Raw genomic sequence first — 24,018 nt, 5'->3', positions numbered from 1 at the left:
TTATTAAATATGCTGCTAACAATAGGAGATGAATCTATATGAAGTTTTGTTTTAATGTTACTGCTGCTATTGTTAAATTTTTTTATATAATGAACTGAATTACTAACTAAATTGATTAGCGTCTTGATCGTTCATTCTACCATATCCAATAGAGCAGGGGTGGGGAACCTTTTTTCTGCCAGGGGCCATTTGGATATTTATAAAAATCATTCGCGGGCCATACAAAATTATCAACTTAAACATTTGCCCTATCTGTCTGTCTGTCTGTCACCCACACTGTACATCCTCTTCCCACATGTTACCCACACTTTGCACCCTCTTCCATCATCTCACCCACACTGTGCTCCCCCCTCCAACACTTACCTGTACCAACGCTGAAAGGAAAAGTCATCCATGGCCGTCTTCATTCTTCTGCTTCTTAGTCTGCATGCCTGACGCTGGTTACCAGGATCCCTGGAGAAGCTGAACACTGCACTAACTGGGGTGGGGGCGGAGCTTCCTGGAGACTCATCGGCTCTCTCAGCAAGTGATCAGAGGAGACAGAAGCGGACAGCTCAGCTCACTTCAGACTCCTCAGATCACAGGCTTAAATATCAGAGGAGTCATCAGACAACTGGGCTCCACCCCCACTCCAGGGCTGCTCTGCTCAGCTTCTCCAGGGCAGAGGGCAGCAAAAGATGCCGATGCTATCCTATCCGGTTTGCTTTTACACAGGACCGGATCCTGCATGTGTGCAGCATGCGGCTGCAGGTAGGAGCGGGTGGGCCTGATAAAATGATCATGCGGGCCGGCGGTTCCCCATCCCTGGAATAGAGATAGTGATACGTAATATAATATTAGCGCAAAACTCTTTTTGTCTGGCTATAGAACAGCTTATCTGTTTAATCAGAGCTTGTGCCAATGTTAGAGGGTTAAGAGTAGTAGATTGAATAGACATCTTTGCCCTTCATTCTGACAGTATGTTCCTTATCCAGTAGTATGCTGTAACATAGTTAAGAATAGAGTAATATCTATGCTCCTGAACTTGTTTGGGCAAGCTAGCCAAAATAAAGGCTATCCTTAGATATGACATGGTTTCACAATTGGTACATCTGAGACCTTGTTTCAGAGAAAATTAGAGCAACCGGTGTAAATTACCTAGTTACAATGCATCTAAGTAAGGTCTTCTCATAAATGGAAGCTCTTTTAATGAATCAAGTTGTGAGGGGCTAGGAACATAGGGTCTGATTCAGAGATGTACGCTACTCTGATGTTTATGCAGTTGAGCGATAATTGGCAATCTGTGCATGCGTCTGAGTCGCATGGCTCATGTGTCAAGGTACATTATCGTAGTTGCTTGCAGCGACTAGTTACTCGCACTGTAGTTGACAGTCAGGAAGCATTGGTGGGAGGTATTGCAAGCGTGCCGCTTCCGTTTTCGGGGCGTGTCAAATCTGCGTCTGCGATTCTGTATGCAGTGAAAGTGTCTCCAACGTTTCAGTACATGGTTTTATAAAGCCACAGGTGGGCGCCTCAGTACATTCTTCGGCGTCTGCGACATTTGCATATTTTCTCACAGCAGCTGTGTACAGGATTGCAGCTACGATGTCATTAGCGTACAACTCTTAATCAGGCCCATAGTGCAAATAACTGAGGGACTGGATCCATGAACACTATGTAATAATATTCTATACTACACTCGCTTCGCTACATTATAGCACAAGCATGATATGCGGCATGCTGACACTGTAACGTAGCATTTTGCATACAAATATAGCCACAGTCACACACCTAATATAGGCACGGCCAGGGCTGTTTTTCTGGAAAAATAGGTTCAGGAATTGTGGGTGGAGCTATATATGAAAAAAAAAAATATATATATATATGTGTGTGTATATGTATATATATATATATATATATATATATATATATATATATATATATATATATATATATATATTAGGGATGTGCAGGCTCGGATAGGTTCCAGTTTGCACGTTGAGTTCGGATTTTTCCCTAAAAAAAAACGGAACTCAGAAAGAGGCAAAACGTCACCTTACATGGACGAACATCATCATTCCTGGACATACCATGGTTGTAACACATGGCTATATGACTTACAGTGGTCTTACTGATTAGTTTTAACTAGTCTGGCCATTCTCCTTTGATCTCTCAGTAGCAAGGTATTTTGGGTTTAAGCTTTCTGCACCATTCTTTGTACATTCTATAGACTGTTGTGCATAAAAATCCCAGAAGAACCTGAGTTTCTTAGAAAATTAACAACTATGTCTGGCACCAACAACCCTTCCATGGTCAAATCTTCTCTTAGATTGCATTTGCTCCCCATTGAGGTGTGTGATAATAACAAATGACTTCTTCATTATTTATTCTCTAAGGTGCTGCCACATGATTGGCTGGTTAGATATTTGCAGGAATGAGCAGTGGTGATATCTGACGCGTTTCAGTTCTGCTAATTACATGAGTAGTATTTAAAAACTAGCAATAATTGTGAATTCTCTGTACCATAAACATTATTTCACATATCCTCAAGTGAGTAAAACGAAATAACTCCTTGTATAAAATAACAGGGTCGTCATTCGTTCAGCCACTAATAGAAGTTTTATTATGTGTTTATTTTTTCATCCAGAAAAATATTTGAACAACAGCAAAAAATGTTAGAAGAAGAAAGAAAACGACGTCAGTTTGAAGAACAGAAACAGAAGTTAAGATTACTAAGCAGTGTAAAACCCAAGGTAAATTTTGAGACTATGAGAACTCTATTAACGTTATGACTTTACATGCTTATTGTTCCCGGTGGAACGAGATAAGGTTCTTGGATACAGAAGGTTAATTAAGCCACACAAACCAGTATCTTGAAAAAAGATAGAATTTATTACAACAGATAACAAGATATGGAAGAATAATAGTTACTTAGCTTCGGAATATAAGATGGTTACACGATCCAGGAGCCTCCTCTCAGAATAGAGCTGGAACGAACAATATCCTGGCCACCAGCTGCAGTCTCTGGTCCAGGCATACGGCAGGCCACTGGAAGCTTCTTTGTTCTTCGTTTATATAGTATCCTACTTGCATACCCATCTAACTCTTACTAATATGGGCATAAACCTACTTCAAACTACTTTATTGGTTAACTACTGATAAGGACTTCTAAAACTTAACGCAAGCGTACATTGCAGTAGACAACGCCTAAAGGATTTATGGCCTGTCTGCTTCCACAGTCCTGTACTATTTCATGCCTGATAACACTTCATGTCTGATACACACATAAGAACTATGAATAGAAATGGCTGTCAGTACCCATTTTGCTATCCCAATACACTTATTTAATAAAGAATTTAGACATATCCTCTAACTGCAGGCTTACTAATGTGCTTGGATATTTTGGTCAGGGTGCTGGTCATTAAGGAGTGCATATTTTAATTTTGAAGGGTAAAACTTTAGACATGGTGTATCTCTACCGCTATGTGGCGTATTATGAATTGTGGGCACTAATGTGCGGCAAAGTATTATATGTTATAATTAAATCTCACTAAGTCAACCCCCCCACATGCTCTTTCAATTACCCCCAGGCCTCCCCACATGCATCAGACCACTCCAACTGCACATTCAATGCCCATTAGACCATCTCCCATTCCCATTCAGTGCCCCTCAGTCCTCCCACATGCCATCAGACCACAAAACATTCTTTCAGTGCCCCTCAGTCCTCCCACATGCCAACAGACCACTACACATTCTCTTTCAGTCCTCTGTACCTGCCATCAGACACGACAAAAACACTTTCAATGCTCATCAGACCACCTCACATGTCCCTTCAATGCCCTTTACATGATGTGCTTAAGGTAGAAAGGCGTGCCAATGTTTGCCATAGCACTGGTTGACATATGATGTCACTCCTCCCTCTGAGTCTGTTCGACAAGTGTTGTAATTTTATATTTTACTTTTTGTGGTCTGCTGTGTGATAAAAACAGTTGCAGGTTTGAAGACTAACATCTGTTTCCATCTGTCTGTTATCAGAGGTGTAAACATATAAGGTTATAAAAAATATGATGCGTGTTGTACATATTGGCACCAGTGTCCTGTCCCTTTCTCACCAGTATGACTGCAGCTGAGATGGTCCTGACACTGCCCTGTTCAAGTCAGAGACATGCCGACAGCCGTGGAGCTGATATAGTAATGGCCGCAGAACAAAAATGGTGGGGTAGGCAGATAAATGCGAAAAGAGACATGCTCCCTAGAGAGTACCGGCGTGATACAAGTAAAACCTCCAATGGCGGCTCGTCGCCTTCTCCAATGTTTTTGTCCGGTGGTCAGTGTGGCGATCCGATTAACGGCAGGACACATTTATCTGTTTCAAAATTGGGCAGTGCGCAGCACCCTGCTAAAGAAAGCCAACATGAACACTAGAAAGCTTAATTATATACTGACTATAATCTATTTCTTTTTAATTTAAGAAAAAATTTAAGTTCTTGTTAACCATTTAATTTTATTTCTCTTCTACTTATGTGTGTACTAGATTGCATAATTTTATCAGCAATAGCAGTGTTCTCCCCAGAAATTTTTTCCACCCGGGTGGCATCCAAAAGTAGCCGGGTGGGGGCCTTCGCAATTATGCGTGCGCCGGGAAAAGGGGTATCTCCCTTACCAATCCAGCCCGACAGGTCTCAGGCTGCTCCCCCACTGGCTCTCAGTCAAAAGTGCCCATTATACAGTGCCCCCTGTAGTTTTCCCCTTTATGCTTTGCCCCCTGTAGTTTAACTTTGCTCTTATGCATTGCCCCCTGGATGAAGTAGTGCCCCCAGACTGGTCCCTTATGTAGTCCCCCCAGACTAGCCTCTTATGCAGTGCCCCCAGGTTTAATAGTGTCCCTTATGCAGTGCCCCCAGGCTGGCCCCTTATGCAGTGTCCCCAGGTTTAATAGTGTCCCTTATGTAGTGCCCCCAGGCTGGCCCCTTATGCAGTGCCCCCAGGTTTAATAGTGTCCCTTATGCAGTGTCCCCAGGTTTAATAGTGTCCCTTATGCAGTGCCCCAGATTTAAATAGTGCCCCCAGACTGGTCCTGGCCCTGGCCCCAGCCCAGCACTTACCTTTACTTGCTGGCAGCTGCCTCGCGCTGACTAGATCTAGATCTCTCTAAATCCAGCAGGCGCGCGGGGCAGGATTCTCACGTCGCAGGTGACGTCATGATGTCACACGCGCAGTGCATCACTGGGAACGCTGGCCTCTGAAACGATCAGAGGCTACTTTAGCCTCCGGTCACTTCAGAGGCCAGCGTTCCAAAGCGGGGGTCGGCGGGGAAAAGTGCCGGGCGACAGGCTGCTTCTGCCGGGCTATGCGCCTGCAGAAAACAGCCTGGGGAGAACACTGAATAGGGGGTGCAAGGGCTGGAGTGTGAAACTAGTGTAATTAGTAGTGCTCCAGTTAGGGTTGGTTGTGACCTGCCCACTACCAGTGCGCCATGCTGGGCATGAGTTAGATCATCCATGGTCACTAGCTCAGCCTTTTGTTCCTTCTCACCTCTGGCTCTATTACACGCCCGCACTCGCTGTGGGGATTCATGCTGCCATGCCCCCTGCCTGCCTCTCTGCTACTGGAGAGTATTCTGCCGGGAGCTGGAACCCAAAAGCACATTGATGGTAATATAATACAGGGCACAGACGGTGGAGTTCTAGAAACTCTCCGGACATTAGTGGAGGGTCACGGAGTGCCAGAATCCTTTGATCGCTTAACAACTGGCTCAGTGAGGTGATTAATTCTGCCGACTCCCTACTCCTGGCCTCAATGTGATTACTGGAAAAAGCCCTACGCAGTAAAGCCTCAAGGCACCCTGTGTAAGACATCTACCAGGTACAGGTAGAAGCGCTGAATCACCTCCTGACACCAGTGGAAGATCCTTGGCACAGCATGGACCTGTTAGGGTAAGGTAGGGACAGATTCGACACAACCCCTATGCTGACGGGAGGTCAATATACTTTCTCTTTCATTCAATCTGGGGGACACTGGACCATGGGGTTGCTTTAGGGACCGAAGGAGCTGGCACTTAATTAGACTAGTGTAACTGTAAGGGACTAGCTCCTCCCCTCTGAGCTCCCTCCCCTCTGCAACCTGTGGTCTTGAGTTTTTTTAAGTGACCAACTGACCATGGAAGCTGGGCTGTTTTTTTAGGCCTGCTCCGCAGCCCTGTACTTTTAGATTAGTTTACTTTTTTTATTTATTTTATTTAACTTAGTCTGCAATGTGTGCTGCACCCGCAGCAATCATCGGGAGGTCCGGCGGCTATGAAGATCAGCACTGCTGCCGGACTACTGGAGAGGAGAACTGCGTTCACTCCCTGCCTGCTATTGATCGGGTCTCCGTTCCGGAGCCCGCCAAGACCCGCAGCCGGCGGGCGCTGCTGTCCTAGAGGGCAGCAGTTTGTCGTGCCGGCTCAACATGGCGCCGCCTCTTCTGGGTTGGTCCGCTGCTCCCCTCTTCATTAAGGTGAGGAGCGTACGTGACGTCTGGCAGAATGGGAGGAAGGAGGACGCATATAAATAAACGTATTTTTAGCACAAAGGCGCACAAAGATGCCCGCCGCTAGCAGTGTCTAATGGCACCTGGTGGCTCACTCACACCAGGCAGGTCGTGCTGCGTGTTAAATTGAGGCTTGATGTATAAGGACACATCAGTACTTACCACGGCTGCAGAACCGCCCCTCACTAGTCCAGCTATACCAGGGCTCGACAAAACCCGTGGACCAGGTCGCCATGGTGACCAGATCTGGTTGCCTGGCGACCAGATTTTCAGCAACCCCCGGGCCCTGTAGTGCAGACCGTGAGTGCGGTCCACACTACAGAGTAACAAACACACAGCCACCACGGCGTGGCCGCTACAGGGGGCACTGCATAGGGGGGTGGCCGCTACTGGGGGCACTGTACGGGGGTATGTGGCCGCTACTGGGGCACTGTATAAGGGGGGGTTGTTACTAGGGCACTGTATAGGGGGGGTGCTACCAAGGGCAATGCATAGTGGGGACTACTACTGGGGGCACTGCAGAGGGGGACCACTACTGGGGGAACTGCATAGGGGTGCTCCTACACTTTCATCCTGGCTCCTAGGTTTTAGAAAAATTTCAGGCCCTGAGCTATACCAACCGCGACCTGGTTACACCTCTGAGTGTACTGTATGTACTTGTTTCATAAATGTTGTATAATAAAAGTCCAGAATATGCTTGGTCTGTAAATGATAGATTTAAAAAAAAAAAAAAGTTATCTATATTTCTGTGTTTAGAATATTGCAGTCTTAATATGTGTATGCATATTTTCAAAGTGTTAGCATTTCACAGTCGCCAAATTTCTGAATATTCAAATGACTGTCCCATAACTGAAAGAAATCACAAAAAAATCCAATTTGTCATTAGAAATACCACTGCACTTTAGTTAAAACCAACTACATTAAATCATTTATTTTATTCTGTATATTGAGTGCCATTCTCAATATCCGTGATTAATATGTTACTAATGAAAGAGGCGATTTAGGGGTAAATTTACTAAGAATCGTGTCTGGTCCGAGTTTAAACTCTCACAGCATCGCTGAAACTTGGGAGACTGTTTCCTGCTGAAACTCAAATTTACCAAGAATCATGTTTTGCTATATCGAGTTTTTCGAAGATGTATGTCGCAGCCAAACTCACCCAAACATGCAGCCTGCACATAACAGTGAGATATGTGCAGACTGCTTGTGTGTGGGGGAAAAAAATAAAGGGTTAATTTTTAAAAAAGAAAAGTGTTTAAGTCTACCTTTTATCAGGTGTTCCATTGTTGCATATAGTAATAAAGTCCAATCCAGTATACTTAAGAATTTGTCATTTTATTAATTAATTAAATAAATAGATCTAGCCCTTTAACTGGGAGAACATGTCTCTCAGGGTTAATGCAGCAATCAACCATGATTGACATTGTTACAGAGTATTTATACCTTATTACAATCTTCAGGTAATACACCCCCTGTACACCCACTGACATTATCAGATAGACAAAGTTTGCTCTTATGGTTTCTTCCTGTGCTTGGCAGTTAAAGAGAAAAAGATTCCTTTATGAGATGATCATGGTGTTCTGCATTTCTATATTTGGTGCGACTCTTTCACTAAATTTCTCTCGGACAAAACTATACATAAATGGACAAGCTCTTGTACACACTTTCAGATAAACAGTTTTCCTTGGGAGCGGCCTTAAAGACACCTTACCTAATTTCTGTATTTAAATGTGATTTTGCACAAAGCAAAATGGATGTGCAAAGGCATATTGAATTTCATGAACTGTTTCATTATAAAGCATACAGCATATGTAAAGATGGAATTATGTAAATATGTTTCTTGTAAATTAGTCTTCCACAAAAGACATAGGCCCACAAAACTAAAACCACCTCCAGGTTTCTGAGCCAGTCCTGGTTCTAAAAATATGGTGGGGAAATGTGTAGGGTTCCCCTGTATTTTGGGAACCAGCACTGGGCTCTCTGTGCCAGTCCTGGTTTTAAAGATAGGGTAAAAATGGCGTGGGATTCCCCCTATTTTTAAAACCAGCACCTTGACTCAAATCTAGCCGAGGTGTAATGCCACAGCCAGGGGACCCTTTCACCGGGTCTCCCCGGACAAAGCATTAACACCACAAACTAGTCATCCCAAGCTGGGGATCTCAGGGGAGGTGGGGACCCCTCCAATAAAGGGGTCCCCCCCTCTCCCGAGCAGCCCAGGCTTAGGCTGAAGACCGGGACTCTTCTCTGCACCCAAGGCCGGTAGGTGTAGAAGTAATTGTGTGAAAAATAGATATGTACTATGTTTTTTTTTTTTGTCTTCACGGTCCATAGGGATCCACAGTGATGGGGTGTAGGTGGTTGGCGCTAACCAGGCACCAAACAGTCATAGCTTTAGCTCCCAGGATGAACCGGTCCTCCTTCATTTATACCCTGCCCCCAGCCAAAGGCAGCCCCAAGCTTTATTTTTATTATATCTTAGTTTTTTTTTTTTTAAGATCAAGCAGCACTGAGCGTCCTAATGGTTGCCCGTGTGGGTGCTCCAAAAACCTCCGCCGGTGCCGCAACATCGGTGAGCGTCCAGTGATTACAGTGGGCACCAGCGGGGCTTAGCAAGCCGCTTTACTGGAGACCCGAGGGCTGCAGCCGGATAAATGGAGGATAAGGTAAAGCGATTCCCCACTTGCAGTCCTTGCCTCCGGCTATGGAGACTAGCCGGAGGACGCTGCAGTCCGGTTCGTCCGCAACCCCACTAGGCCACCGGGGCATCTAAAAGGCTGGCATCGGGGATTTGTTTAGGCCAGCGGCCTCGGCGATTCATGCAGCACTGGGGAGGTAGGCTCTCCACCAGTAGCTCCTCCCCCAGCTACAGTCAGTATGTTGACAAACTATATGTAGAAGGGATAATGCAGAAGTAATTTAGCCGATATGGTCGTAAAGCATCGACTGTTGCTTTGATTAACATTCCAATAATGATGTTGGCATTGTTGCGTCCACATATGTGTCACACTTACGGTACCTCCAGATTCTCTCTGATTTTTGTTCACAGACCCATAAGGAGGAGAGTTACGGTGCTGTTGGCATTTCTCTGCCGTTGCAGCGGGTAACTAGCAACTACTGGGGTCAACACTATAGTTTGTCAACCTATTGACTGTCAATAAACGGACTACTCACTTACAGATAAACCCAGATGAAAATAGATGAGCATGCTGGTTGGCAAACAATGTTTTTTTTAATTGTTTATTTCTGAAAAATTTGACATTTATCACCCACAGAGAAAACTGTACAACAAGGAGACCTAACCTATACATTATAATCCAGAGTTTAACAGATAGGAGTTAGATACATACAGAATAATCAAATATAAGAGAACATTACAGAGACATAGCATAGTATAACACAGAGCGATCGACTCAACAGTGTCAAGTCCGGGCCAACCACACAACATTGTTTTACAGAATATATAAGATCAACAAATACAAAATATCCTTACAGTGTATTGAAATGAGGAACTGAAGGTGCCATTCAGTCCCACACCACACAACTCCAAAAGACTAGCGAGTAACAATATAACGAGTATGAACTTAGTTCTAGCAGAAAATCAGTGTATCATGGCTATATCCCAACACCAGCACAGATTGCTCCAATACCAATCTTCCCCAAACTACACTATAAAAACTTGAAGGCAACTATTCCTGTGAACCCTAAGGCCATGGTGCGTTCAGTCCAGGATTTAACAAACTACAAAGAGACTCCCATAAATAATAGGCATCTAGCCTAATCAAACATAAAACCCAAATAAAAAAAGAAAAATAATAAAACAGATTAACCCTAAAGGCAAGTATCCCCCCTGGGGTTTGGAAAATGGTTTATGTAGAGATATAGCAGAATAAGGTAACAGAACAGATGAGACCAGAACAAATGGCAATAAGTCAAATGTACTTAAACCAATAAAGGATATAGGATAGTAAATACACAGAAATCAATTAAGGAGGATCTACCCATTCCGGGATATATGAAATGGCCCATGCCGAGGTCCCCCATATGAAGACTGGTAAACAACCAACCCCCACCCATCAAGCCCAAATGCCTCGACATTCTTATTAAGGAGAAGAGCAATATCAGGATCTACATAACAGAAATTTTGTACAATAAATGCTCTGAGGGTCAGACAAAAGTGATACTCCAGAGATGTACAGGAGGGCCGGTCAACCGTAAACCTAGAAGAAAATGAGCTTGCAAAAAAACATCCTTCAAGGGTGGCAGAATCTTCCTCCGGCCACAGCACCTTCTGAGACTCCAAAGGGATCAGCTAGTAAACAGTAGGAGCGTTGCAGGCTGTACGAATAGGAACAGTACTCTGTCTCAGCAGTTTCAACCCGCCCCTGCGACATAGGTTGACATGTATACAACTCCATCAGCTGGGCTGCCAACCTCTTCTCAGAGGCAATAATGGTGTGCAGGAGTATTTCCATAATATGGACAGAGGATACAGTCATATCAGAAGAGGATCATAGTAAATAGGTAAGCATCAATCCAGAGGACAACAGCAGTAAAAATCAACAGGGTAACACACAGAGCTTGAGCAGAGGTAGCCACAGGAGAGCAGCAGTCACCGCTTCAAAGACAGGACCCACAGACCGGAGGAGACAAATATCCACAGCAGGAGACCAGAACCTCACATCCCAGCGCTAGGGAATGGCGGGCAAAGCAACAGCAGAGATGACAAAGACAACAGCAGAGGGCTTCCAAGATCGCAGGCGGCAGTCCGAAGTACACAACTGAGGGTCAGAAGTCCAGGATCCAGTCAGTACAAGGCAGCAGGCACCAGTCCAATGTCAGGAACTGTCAAACTCCCAGAGAATCACTGCAGAACAGCGGGGGCAGACAGGAGGCTTCTGCAATGGTGACCTGATGCCCGAAAACAGCAAAGGCCCCACCAATTCGGAGGGAGAAAAGGAGACGGCAGAGACCCGGAGCCCAGCAGAAACACTCCACCGGGCAGCAGTAGGACACCCGACAACAAATCAAGATAGGTAGGAGTCTCGGGGTAGCCGCAGGATTAGTCAGCAGGATATTTAGGCTGGAGAGCTGCAGGACCAGCGTTCTACTCTATGCCCGTACAGGCCATGCTGCCGGTTGGCAAACAATTTAATGCAATTAATACTTACTACATTCATATTTCTCATTCTTCTGTCTAAACTGTCATGCGGCAAAATAAGGTTTTTATTAATTGAAAGTCTGTTTTTTTTATCTTTGTTTTTTGATCATCTACAGCTGTTCACTAATTAAGATATCAGGATTCCATTGTTGGTTACAAACAACACCACAGTCTTAAATGCAATGACATATCAGAAATAAGGACCCACACTACATTGTATAATTGTTAGTACACAGGTCTAAATATGGTGCAAGGGTGCACATGACACTGATTTTAAACAGTGATGTCAATCTGACTTGAAAGAGAATCTATTGTATGCATTGGATTTAAGGAAACACAGTATATTTTATTTATTTATATATTTACACACATTCAACAGTCAACTAACCTTCTACCAATAATATACACACACTTATTTTTACATTTAGTTTATTAGCAGTGATCTCCAAGGATAGGTGTATCTCTTTGCTGATGGAAGACAGGTCTGTCATAAATTATTGCTGCAAAATTCAAATGTATGCTCATTTACACGAAATAGAAATGGATTAATGTCTTGGATCATAAATGGAAGGAACCTATATTTAAGATAATTAATTTTATATATTGCAATGTATGATACACTGTTTTGTTACTACCAAAGTCTTACACGTTTTTCTGCCTTCCTATATAGGCAGTCTATCCTAAGGAATTTGTGCCAGTTGGTTGATCTCCCCTTGCGTTCTGTGAACAACACTGTAGTCTATACTCTAGCATGAACATTCTCTGTCATTCATCTGATGTTTTATTTTCTGCAACAGTCCAATTTCCCTCTCCGGAAGGATGTTATGCTTCTGTTTATCAGTCCTCTGACTCTGGAAGCCAATTCTCTAAACCCATACTAAGCTTTTGATATCCCCATCAGTAATGTTTTAACACCTAAAATGCATTGCAAAATTTTTTATTTGCTAAACACTTGCTGTTAATTTTTTTTTTTTTTGGAAGTCTAAGTGTGTCACAGATTAAGGCCCCCATACATCAGAGACGGATCACCGCAATGCGGCAATCCAGAGATGCCGGGTTGGCGGATCGGTGAAATCCAACATGTTGGATTTTACAGGTTTGCCGATCACGATCAAAAAATTATCGTGATTGGCAGATCGGTCAAATTTAACATGTAGAATTTCACCAATCCTGTGACAAATCGCGTAACATCGGTGTCCGCCGGTCGGCATTTCCGACCAGCGGATCGCCGTTTCGGATCTTAGGATCGTGGTGATCCATCTCTGATGTATGGTGGCCTTTAGTCTTCACTTGTATGTACTCAGACTGCAGGCGCTCTCATTGGTACTCAGGTTGGTCTTCAAGTGCCTCGTGTTTGTATTTTCATATGGTAATATGATTGCTAATAGAGAATGTGTTGTTATGCTACTTTTTTCAGACTGCAGAACAAAACCGAGATGATGCAATGGAAGCTATTAAAGGAAATTTAGATGGTTTTTCCAGAGATGCCAGAATGCACCCTACACCTGTATTACATGCCAGGAAACCAGGTATTTACTTGTTAGAAAAATGTACCTAATGTATTACAGAGCTTATTCTCTCTTCAGCTGCTACCTATTTGTAGATGCCAGTCTCAAAATTAGAAATTAACAGTAGCTAAATTTGGATCAGATTCTAAGAGGTAAATTTACTAAGACTCAAGTCTGATCGAGTTTTTTTTTTTTCCAACTCAATTAGCATCGCCGAAACTCGGGTGGTTTGAGGCTCCTGAAACTCATAAATATACAAAAAACTGAGTTTAGCTGAGAGTGAGATGGCCGATGGTGTAGCAGATGGAGACTCCTCCCCCGACTACCATGTTTTGAAGGAGATTACTCACCCAAGATTGCAGTGTTTTCTCTCTGCAAAACTCTCCCGAGCAAGCAGCCTGCACATATCAGTGAGATATGTGGAGGCTGCTTGTGTGTTGTACCTGTAAAAAAAAAAAAATGGTTAAATAAAGAAAAAATAACGTAAGGTCCCCCCCAAAAGCATAACCAGACCCGAACTGCACAGCCAGTCCTGGTTTTTAAAATTTAGTGGAACAAAACGTGTAGGCTTCCCCTGTAATTTAGGAACCAGCACCTGGCTGCAGGGCCTGTCCTGGTGTTAAATATTGGGGGAAAAAATGCGTAGGGGTCCCCCTATATTTAAAATAAGCATCGGACCGCCACCGACCGGGGTGTAATGCCACAGCCAGGAGACCCTATTACCGGGTCTCCAGGGCCAAAGCATTCTCACCCCAAGCCGGTCAGCCCAAGCCGGGGTACACAGTGGAGGTGGGGACCCCCCCAAGAAAGAGTCCCCCCTCTCCCGAAACCCCAGGCTTGGGCTGAAGCCCGGGGCTCTTCCCCCACACCCATGGGTTGTGGGCATGGGGGTAATAATTTGTTAAATAGTTGAAAACTATTGTAATTTACAGTGGAACTACAGGTGCCAGCATGTCTGCCCTTTTGGCACTTGTGGAACTACAAGTGCCAGAAGGCGGCCAGCACCCTTATCTCCACTGTAAAATAAATAGTTAAAAAAACACAGTACACACACATTGTCTAAAGTAAAACTTTATTGCACACCTACCTACCTCATTCACACATACTTACCTGTGCCAGCTGGTCTGTCCCCATAGAATCCATTTGGAGTACCTGGAATAAAGATCCTATACTCGCCTCCATCCTCACGCTGGTCTCCGTAGCATCCAGGGGTCTTGGCAAAATCAAACACGGAAACCGATCCATATAGTTACTGTAACGGTGTATGTGTGTGACCACATACAATGCTACCCGGCTCTTGACTAATCAGTTTGAACTGTCAGGAGCCTGCAGCCAATCAGCGGCCCCTAACTGTAGAGCGGCCGCTGATTGACTGCTGCTCCTGACTCACTGACCAGCCCAGGTGGGAACTGTCAGGAGCCGGAGCCAATCAGCAGCCGCTCTACAGTTTCGGGAGAGGGGGGACCCATTATTGGGGGTTCCCCACCTCCCCTGAGATCCCCGGCTTAAGCTAACCAATTTGGGGTGCGAATGCTTTGGCCATGGAGACCCGGAGATAGGGTCTCCTGGCTGTGGCATTACACCCCGGTCGGTTTGGGTCTGGTGCTAGGGGGGGAGGAGAGGTACATTTAACCATTTTTTTACTATTTACAGGCAGAAACATACATGGATCACACTGATCTGTGTACGTATTTGCCAAACTCGCATTTCACAGACAGGTGAATTTGTTTTTCACAAAATTTTAGAGGAGTGTTGTCTGTTCTTATGAGAGTTTATAAACACTCATCTTTGTTAATTTCTGAATCCTATCTTCACCAGTGAAAAGTCACTCACGTTTAGCCAATGGTGAAGTGAAGAGAGTTTGCTAACTCTCCAGTATTTTCCTGTAGCAAAGGAGATTTCTCTCCTGGGTTTTACATTAGTAAATTTGTGGAAAGTGGAAAAAAATGCCCAAACTCTCCAGAGATTGCTAACTCGATCAAACTCGAATCTTAGTTAATTTACCCCTAAATCTGTCAGATTGGTGTAGTACCTAAAATGCCAAGTGGGGAGCTGTTAATGACATACTTTGTGTCCATTGCAAAGAATGCTGTGGGCTGTAATTCTCCGTACTGGTACCGTACCTTTTGTGGCTCATCACTCTGAGACCAGCAACTGGAACATATTGAATGGGAGGGAGCATAATTAAACAACATGGGGTTTGTCACCTATGGATTCTATAAACTATCCTGCTTTAATTAATTTTATTAATTCTGTACATTTTCTTCTGAAAATGGAGCTAAAGCTGTGTAATTTTGCCTGTATGTAGTTGCATAAAAGAAATGTCTTCATTGATCATTTCTGTCTGTGTAAGTTCCATAAATAAGTGTTAACATTTTCCATGATATCACTGGCAAGTATGTGTTCATTTTAAAAGGCATTTAATATCTCTAAAATGGAAAAAAAAGCATGGGCAAAAGTTAGGTGTAAAGAGGATGTACTTTCATTTTATAATATTTATGTCAAGTTCATAATCTGGAGCTCTTAAATTCTTGACCAGGAAATATATTTTTTAACTGCAACATAGCACTCAGGTGTGTTAAACAGTGGACAAAAAAATAGCAAATTTGGATATACTTGTCTGTCTGTTAGCTATTCAATTCAATAATATGTCCCTTCATCTCATTCAGATTTTCCAGGAAAACTACACTCCACAAGCAACAAAATAACTACTTTTGCATAAGATCTGTTATTTTTGGTTTAAAAGTGGTTTTGTACTTTTGAAAATCAGTTTTGCTAAATTTGCTTTTATGTTATTGCTCTTTGGGTTGGGTCCCTCCACTGAAATCTTCACCATTCGCAGTGTATAGAGTTGTGGCTAGGCTATTTGTTATACCTGCATACAGCAGGTACTGTGCTGCTTTATCAGAAAGACAAACTTTGCCAAAGGCTTTCTGTTAGAGCAGTTGTGTCAACAGAAGAACCACCACTAAAGTATCATAATTAATAAAGAAATGTAGTGAACTTAAATTACTCATGTAGTAAATACATATGAAATTTCAAATTATGCCGTTTTTTGCTTTATAGCAACAGTTGGTGTTAGAATGTTCTCAGCAACAGATACAATTGAGCCAATGCTACCTTCATGGATTTACAATGACAGCATTGTCCCAGGTATGTCTTTTTCCTTTCTATATTTGTATTGTAATTCAATTTGCTTGTTTGACTGTAGTGCATTATCTGTCTGTGACCAATACCTTATGGCGCTTATTCTAAGCAGCCATGCCTGTCAGCAAATCAAAACTTTATTCTGTGACAGAATGACCTGCCCTTGTCCTTGGCAAAGGACAACATAATAATTGCATAGAATATATCAATTTGTGAATGTATTCTTTTTCTTTCTTCTTAGATCTTTATAAGAGTATTTTAGAAACAACCCTTTCTACATCTGGAATAGATACAGCCAAATTGTATCCAATTCTTCTGTCATCTGGGCTTCCTCGGGAAACACTGGGGCAAATTTGGGCAATGGCAAATCAAACCACTCCAGGGAAGCTCACAAAAGAAGAACTTTATATTGTGCTTGCCATGATCGGCATTGCTCAGGTAACACGTCTTTTTTTTCTTCTGTTGGTGTGAAATAGTGTCCCATCTAATACATTTTAAAGGACCACCAGACTATAAGATAGAAATTCTCAGATATGCATTAAGGTAAAATGCATGCTTCAATGTAAACATTGCAGTACATCTAAAGTGCCTTCCAAACCTTTAAGTCATTGTGTAGAGATCTGATGTAGATCAAGGTGTATGTTTAGCTGCTGTGACATGAATCCACATGACTTGGCAGATTTGCTGTACATTAAAGCAGTGACTATATGCCAGCTGATAGAGAAACTCCCCATCATAACATGGAAACTTGCTACAAAGCGCTGACAGAATAGTCTTTAGATTTTCCATGTACAGATGTGTCCTTGCTGTGAGTGTCCTTGCTGTGAGCTGCCAGGTCCCATGCAACTCTGCTAGAGTCGGGCGGAAATGCGTTGCAATGCAACTAGGGTACACCAGGAGACACGGCTGATTAATTTGATATGTAACACTTGTATATCTGTGTGCTACAGATATGTCCTCATACATCTAGCCTCCTTGCGCACTAAACAGCCCTTCTAGTCGCGCCATGCCGTGGCGTACCTCGGTAGCGCTGAGCGTCTTTTCGTGCGACTTTCCCTACAAATGCGTCTTATTCACACAGTGATGCGAATTGTTAGAACACATAGCTGCTGCTGATTTGTGTGTGACTGCAGGTGTATCTGCATGCCTATGTTTTGTGTGTGACTGCAGGTGTATCTGCATGCCTATGTTTTGTGTGTGACTGCAGGTGTATCTGCATGCCTATGTTTTGTGTGTGACTGCAGGTGTATCTGCATGCCTATGTTTTGTGTGTGACTGCAGGTGTATCTGCATGCCTATGTTTTGTGTGTGACTGCAGGTGTATCTGCATGCCTATGTTTTGTGTGTGTAACTGTAGGTGTATCTGCATGCCTATGTTTTGTGTGTGTGACTGCAGGTGTATCTGCATGCCTATGTTTTGTGTGTGTGACTGCAGGTGTATCTGCATGCCTATGTTTTGTGTGTGTGACTGCAGGTGTATCTGCATGCCTATGTTTTGTGTGTGTGACTGCAGGTGTATCTGCATGCCTATGTTTTGTGTGTGTGACTGCAGGTGTATCTGCATGCCTATGTTTTGTGTGTGTGACTGCAGGTGTATCTGCATGCCTATGTTTTGTGTGTGTGACTGCAGGTGTATCTGCATGCCTATGTTTTGTGTGTGTGACTGCAGGTGTATCTGCATGCCTATGTTTTGTGTGTGTGACTGCAGGTGTATCTGCATGCCTATGTTTTGTGTGTGTGACTGCAGGTGTATCTGCATGCCTATGTTTTGTGTGTGTGTGACTGCAGGTGTATCTGCATGCCTATGTTTTGTGTGTGACTGCAGGTGTATCTGCATTCGAAATGCTACGTTACAGTGTCAGCGGCTGTAACACTGTAACGTAGCGTTTTGTATGCAGATACACCCGCAGTTGCACACAGAATATAGGCATGCTGCATATCATTTTTTGCTTGTGCTATCTATTTGCATCGCTGTGCGAATAAGATGCATTTGTAGATAAAAAGTCGATCGGCGCTACCGAGTCACCTGGAGCTCCTACGTTATGTGTAGCGTGACTTGTAGCGCCCAGAGGATAGATGTATATGGGCACATTTGTTTGTGTTTATTTTATTTCATTCATTTTTTTTTTTTTTTTGCAGAGAGGAGACTTTTCCTTAAATATGGATATACTTAATCAGTTTACATCTGCACCTATACCAACTTTCCATAACTTCCAAGTGTCTTTCCCCATGGATCAGCACCATGTGGTGTCTCCAGTTCCTGTTGTATCTAAACCTCTTGATGTTAGCCAGCCAACTGTTGCATTGAAAAGTACATCATCTGCTGTGGGAGAGGTCAAACAGTCCAATTTCTTGCCATCATCCTTCACTCAGCCGGTAAGGATAATTCTTGTACACTGGTATTGAACAGTATTTGGAACCATCATTTTTTATTAAACTAAGCCATGAACATAAAAGCTAAATATAGTAAAGCAATTGTAGTTGTAGATGTTTTATAACCAAAGGCAGAATTACTACTGTTTCAGGGAGGACAGTCGCTGTGAGGCTCCACAGCAGGTTGACAGAGCCCCATGTGTATATCTGGTGCTTTTCAAACTTGAGTACAACACGGGAAACAGCTGCACCAGTTGCAGATCCTGCCTCTCTTAAATATACCAAAATTAATTTATCATCAAATTCAGCATGTTATAGAGGGGTGCAGCTCACTGTAGTCAAACAGCAGTATTAACAAAAAGATAGTGCTTTGAGCGCACTGGTCTGAGATATCATTAAAATATAACTTTTAATTGATTCAAATATTCTGTGTATAAACGGTGAAATATTTAAAATCAGCTACTTTAGTAAGTAGAAGGGATCTTTTATTTTGTCCTCTACTGTTTCAATTCATTTAAGCACTTTATTCCCTGTACAGATCTATAATATTGTGGTCAAAACATTCCACTATGTCTTCTGTGTGTGTTATTCAGATTGTAGCATTGGATAAGATCCCTTGTAAGTATAGGTTTTGATAGTCAGCTAGACACCCTTTACTTTCAAGAGCACTAGCAGTTCAGTTCACGAGTGTTAGTTCTAATTAATATCATTTTCAGACGCTGGCCATTTAATTGGCAACAAATACTTTTTTCAGACACACATAAACCTATATGTTCATTATTAAATTCCCCTTGCATTTTGGGCATACATTAAGCTCTCAAATTGTATAGCAGATGTGGGTAACACACACATGGTATATTAGTATAGGCCAGTGGTTCCCAAACTTTTTTGAATTGCGGCGCCCTAGTGCATCAGAATTGTGTTCATGGCGCCCCTAAGCCAACAGTTTTATTAAGAAATTCTCAAAAAGATGTAGTGAAGTAAATTGTACTTACCTGTCATCCTTAGGTTTGGTTATATAGTGGGTGACAGGTTTGCGCTTCTGTTTGTCCACATATTTATATTACATCGGCCATAAATAATTTCATTTGGTGCTGGACCACCTGAGGCACCCTTGCAAGTGTCCCGAGGCACCCCAGGGTGCCGCGGCGCACAGTTTGGGAACCACTGGTATAGGCGCATAGAAGAAATGCTAACAGTGAGGCATCCCTCACATATTCCAATTAATTGATTAAAATATTCTGTGTATAAACTGTGAAATATTTAAAATCAACTACTTTAGTAAGTACAAGAGATCTTTATTTAGACATCTACTGTTTCAATTCATTTAAGCACTTTATTTCCTATACAGCTCTATAATATTGTGGTCAAAACATTCCACTATGTCTTCTGTGTGTGTTATTCAGATTGTAACATTGGGTTTTTGTGCCTCTGAAAAAGTATTTGTTGCCAATTAAAAGGCTGACTTCTGAAACTGATATTCATTAGAACTAACACTCGTCAACTGAACTGCTAGTGCTCTTGCAAGTAAAGGGTGTCTAGCAGCAGATTCTAAAAGTGTGTACATCTCCAATCCTATTATGTTCCATTTAAACAATTACATTATTGAGCAATACTCTTATAACTAATTGACTATCAAACCCTAAACTTACAAGGGATCTTATCCAATGCTACAATCTGAATAACACACACCGAAGACATAGTGAAATGTATTGACCACAATATTATAGATCTGTATAGGGAATAAGGTGCTTAAATTAATTGAAACAGTAGAGGACAAAATAAAGATCCCTTCTCCTTACTAAAGTAGTTGATTTTAAATATTTCACCGTTTATACACAGAATATTTTAATCAAATCATTAAAATGTAACTTTTAATTAAATCTCAGACGAGTGTGCTCAAAACACTGTTATCATTTTGTTAATACTGCTTTTCAAACTTGGGCAGTACATTGGGCCCCAACAGGGCCGGATTAAGGTTTTTGGGGGCCCCTGGGCAAAAACGTGTGGGGCCCCTATCAATAAATATATATATATATATATATACATATATATGTGTGTGTGTGTGTGTGTGTGTGTGTATGTGTATATATATAATATATATGTATAACACATGGCTACCTGCCAGATGTCCCAATGCCCCCGGTAGTTGTGCCCCTTCTGCAATGCCCCCTGTAGTTGTGCCCCTTTTTCAATGCCCCCTGTACTTGTGCCCCCTATAGTTGTGCCCATTCTCCAATGCCACCAGTATTTGTGCCCTCAGTACTAGCTCCCCCTCCCTGCCCACAACCCTGTGAAGAAACTTACCTGTCTTCGCCCCACACTGTCAGGGCTCCAGAGTCCCGCCGTCGCTGCTACTGCCTGCTGGATCTAACTGGATCCAGTTAAAGGTACACAGGGTCCTCTCATCGGGGGTGACATCATGATGTCACCCACGCACTGCATCCGTGGGAACGGTGACCTCTGAAGCGATCTTACGTTTCAGAGGCCAGCGTTTATTATATATAGCTGTCTTACATTTATTGAGCATTAATAAATACAATATCACGTTGGGGTGGTGAAGAATCCATTTTTGTAAGACGTGTTAGTACTGTGATATTGTAGGTAGTATGACGAGAGCGCTTATGGGAAGGTATTGTTCTGCTCTACTATATTATGAGCTTGTCCTGATGTCTGCTTTATACATGGAAGAGTATTTTGTTCCTTCAAGAATCTTAATTCTTAATAGGAGCTAACTCAGTGACTGTTTGGTAACTAACTAGTTATTACCTATTGTATAGCTTTTCAAATCAGATGATGATGATTTTCAAGATTTTCAAGATGCCTCTAAGTCCGGATCCATTGATGATTCTTTTGCTGATTTCCAAAGTGTAACCTCAAAATCCTCATCGTCCGTGCTGCACAACAGGTATGAACATGTTTGTTATATATTAGTATTCTAGTCATTGAAAGTGTAGGCTGTACAGTGCTCCTTTATTTATTATTACATAGTGTACACTTTGTTTATTTAACAATAATGAACAGAGTAGCAGAACTGTGCGGAATTGAGGCAGAAGCAGCCCTGGAAGAGACCAAAGTGTATACGAACAGCTAATTTTCCAAAATGAGCTTATTGCTCAAAGTGTTATGGTATTATGTCCTCTCTCCCAGGGGAACTGAGATATTTTTGAATATATTTTTTTAATTCCTATTTGGCGAAAAACAAGGATATCTGTAATTTCAAAAAAGCAGAGTACAAACTGGTGTCAGGTTCTAATTAAATATAAATAATAACTAGGGTCCAACTTCACAAAAATATTTTATAGATTGACCGGAGTAGAAGCTTTTTTTTGTCAAAAATCATTTAAACAAATTAGAAAGTTTGTGTGTTAGAACCAAAGTCATTTACGCATCACAATTAAAAAAAGAAATGTAGAAATAAATTTAATATGGTTAGCTCTTAACTCCTATCCTGACTTAAAATAGAGCAGTATTTAAGGCATGTTGGTATTTAATACACATTATAAGGAGCAGTGGTGGCTCCATAGATGGGGCCACGCAGTGCAAAATTCAAATAGGGGAGCCACACTTAACTGCCCTTCCAAATGCTGCCAAATATCACTGGCATTGACTCACTGGCAGTTGGTGTGGCTCCCTATTTGAATTTTGGACTGCACTTTTGCCCCACCTCGGGAGCCGCCACTGATGAGGAGTGGTGTATCTCCTATGCATGTGTTGACTAGCAGGTGCTAGTTAAATGTTAAGTAGAATCTTATTGGTTGCTATGGGCAACATCTCCATTTCTAAAAACTCTCACTTTAGTAAATATACCCCTAAGTATTCAATTCAACACATACATAGGAGATATAAAAACTCTCAGTTTAGTAAATACCGCTTAGAGTTTATTTATTGTGCCCTCAATTTGACCTGTCAATCTTTTCTGATGATGCAAAATGGTAATCTGACCATTTTGATTTTTATAGACAATAGCAACAAAAACATTACATAGAACGAAAAGATTAGTTACTGACTGTGCTCTCCCCTTTTGTGGGCCTGCTCTTTGTTGTGAAGATATTACTTCATCTATAATCTTCTCCCTCTATACTTGTACTTATCATTACACAATATAGACACTAGTTTGGGGGAATCAGTATGACCGCTGGCTCTATGGCCGGCGGTTCAAATCCCTACGCCGGAAGACCGGCAGGAGTGAATATCCCGACAGGGGATTAAGGTAAGTAAAACTAACCCTTCTCCCTCCCCCTCCCCCCCTAACCCTCCCTTAGGGGTGCCTAACCCCCCCCCATAAGTGCTTAACCCTAACCACCCTGTCCTGAAGCCTAAACCTAAGTCTCCCAGGCGGGTGCCTAACCCTAAACCCCCATTCCCCTAGCCTAACTCTTCCTCCCTACAGCTATCCGCTCCCGCCGCCCGGCTTACCTTTGTTCGGTATGCCGGGCGTCGGGCTCCCAGCGTAGGGATAATGATAGGCGTCGGGATTTCGACGCCTATCATTAGACCCCTGCTGGGATTTGACAGTCGGGAGGCCGGCGGTCGGCATTTCAACCGTCTGCTTCCTGACTGCATCCCAGTTTGGGTAGATATTCTTTTATTGCTGTGTTTATTGTAAAACAAGATCTAATAATACAGTGCCTATGTGGTCAGTTTATCAGCAGCAATTTTTGCTCCAAAGCTGCATGGTTACTACTAATATGGAGCAAAAATTGCTGATGATCAGCGACATTGACTACTAATTTGTTATTAACATCTGCAGAACAACATATAAAAACAATCCATTGTGATAAATGACTCAATAACCTATACATTGTGTAGACTTGCTTGATAAACTGTCCACATAGGCACTGTATTATTAGATCTTATATCTTAACAACGAAGACAGGCCCAAAATGGGAGAGTGCAATCAGTAACAAATCCTATCATTCTAAGTTATACCTCTAGGTCAGGGCGACCTATATCTTACATTAGCACACCCCAAACCATTACCAAAGATCCAGTGCGCAGGGTCACCGACATTACACATCTATTATCGTCAAAGATATGCATCGTACAAAGCATTCACAATTTTCAAAACAGATGTAAATTCTGTAATGGCTTTAATTTAACATTTATATGGTAAGTTAAATAAGGAAGAAAAATTAAAGAAATGGAATAAAGTGAAGTAAAGTTAAAATCCGGTTATTTGGGGGGGGGGGGGGTTTGGGGGGCGGGAGAGAAGCGACTTGGTGACAGATAAAAAAAACTATTATGTACAGAAATTTATTTAATGAATGTTTGAAGAAATTGGTTTTAAAAGTAAGCCAACGCGTACACTTATAATGGTGG

The 24,018-nt window shown here is 42.5% G+C and overlaps 1 protein-coding gene across 3 annotated transcripts in view; it reads left to right on the top strand.

Annotated features, from left to right (window-relative positions):
• SYNRG (synergin gamma) overlaps positions 1-24,018 on the top strand; it is a 125,679-nt gene that overhangs the window by 25,264 nt on the left and 76,397 nt on the right. For all 3 annotated transcript variants that reach the window (XR_015872459.1, XM_088455968.1, XM_088455967.1), the window contains exons 5-10: positions 2,627-2,732; positions 13,086-13,197; positions 16,243-16,329; positions 16,565-16,761; positions 18,463-18,699; positions 21,477-21,604. Coding sequence is in view for 2 of the 3 variants with exons in the window: in XM_088455968.1 (XP_088312094.1) it covers positions 2,627-2,732; positions 13,086-13,197; positions 16,243-16,329; positions 16,565-16,761; positions 18,463-18,699; positions 21,477-21,604 (867 nt within the window). In the remaining variant the exon portion in view is untranslated. The remainder of the gene's footprint in view (positions 1-2,626; positions 2,733-13,085; positions 13,198-16,242; positions 16,330-16,564; positions 16,762-18,462; positions 18,700-21,476; positions 21,605-24,018) is intronic.

The sequence above is a fragment of the Taudactylus pleione genome, unplaced genomic scaffold (assembly GCF_031769625.1).
Source record: "Taudactylus pleione unplaced genomic scaffold, aTauple2 ptg000682l, whole genome shotgun sequence".
Taxonomy (NCBI): Eukaryota; Metazoa; Chordata; class Amphibia; order Anura; family Myobatrachidae; genus Taudactylus; species Taudactylus pleione.
This window is presented reverse-complemented; position numbering and strand designations above follow the sequence as displayed.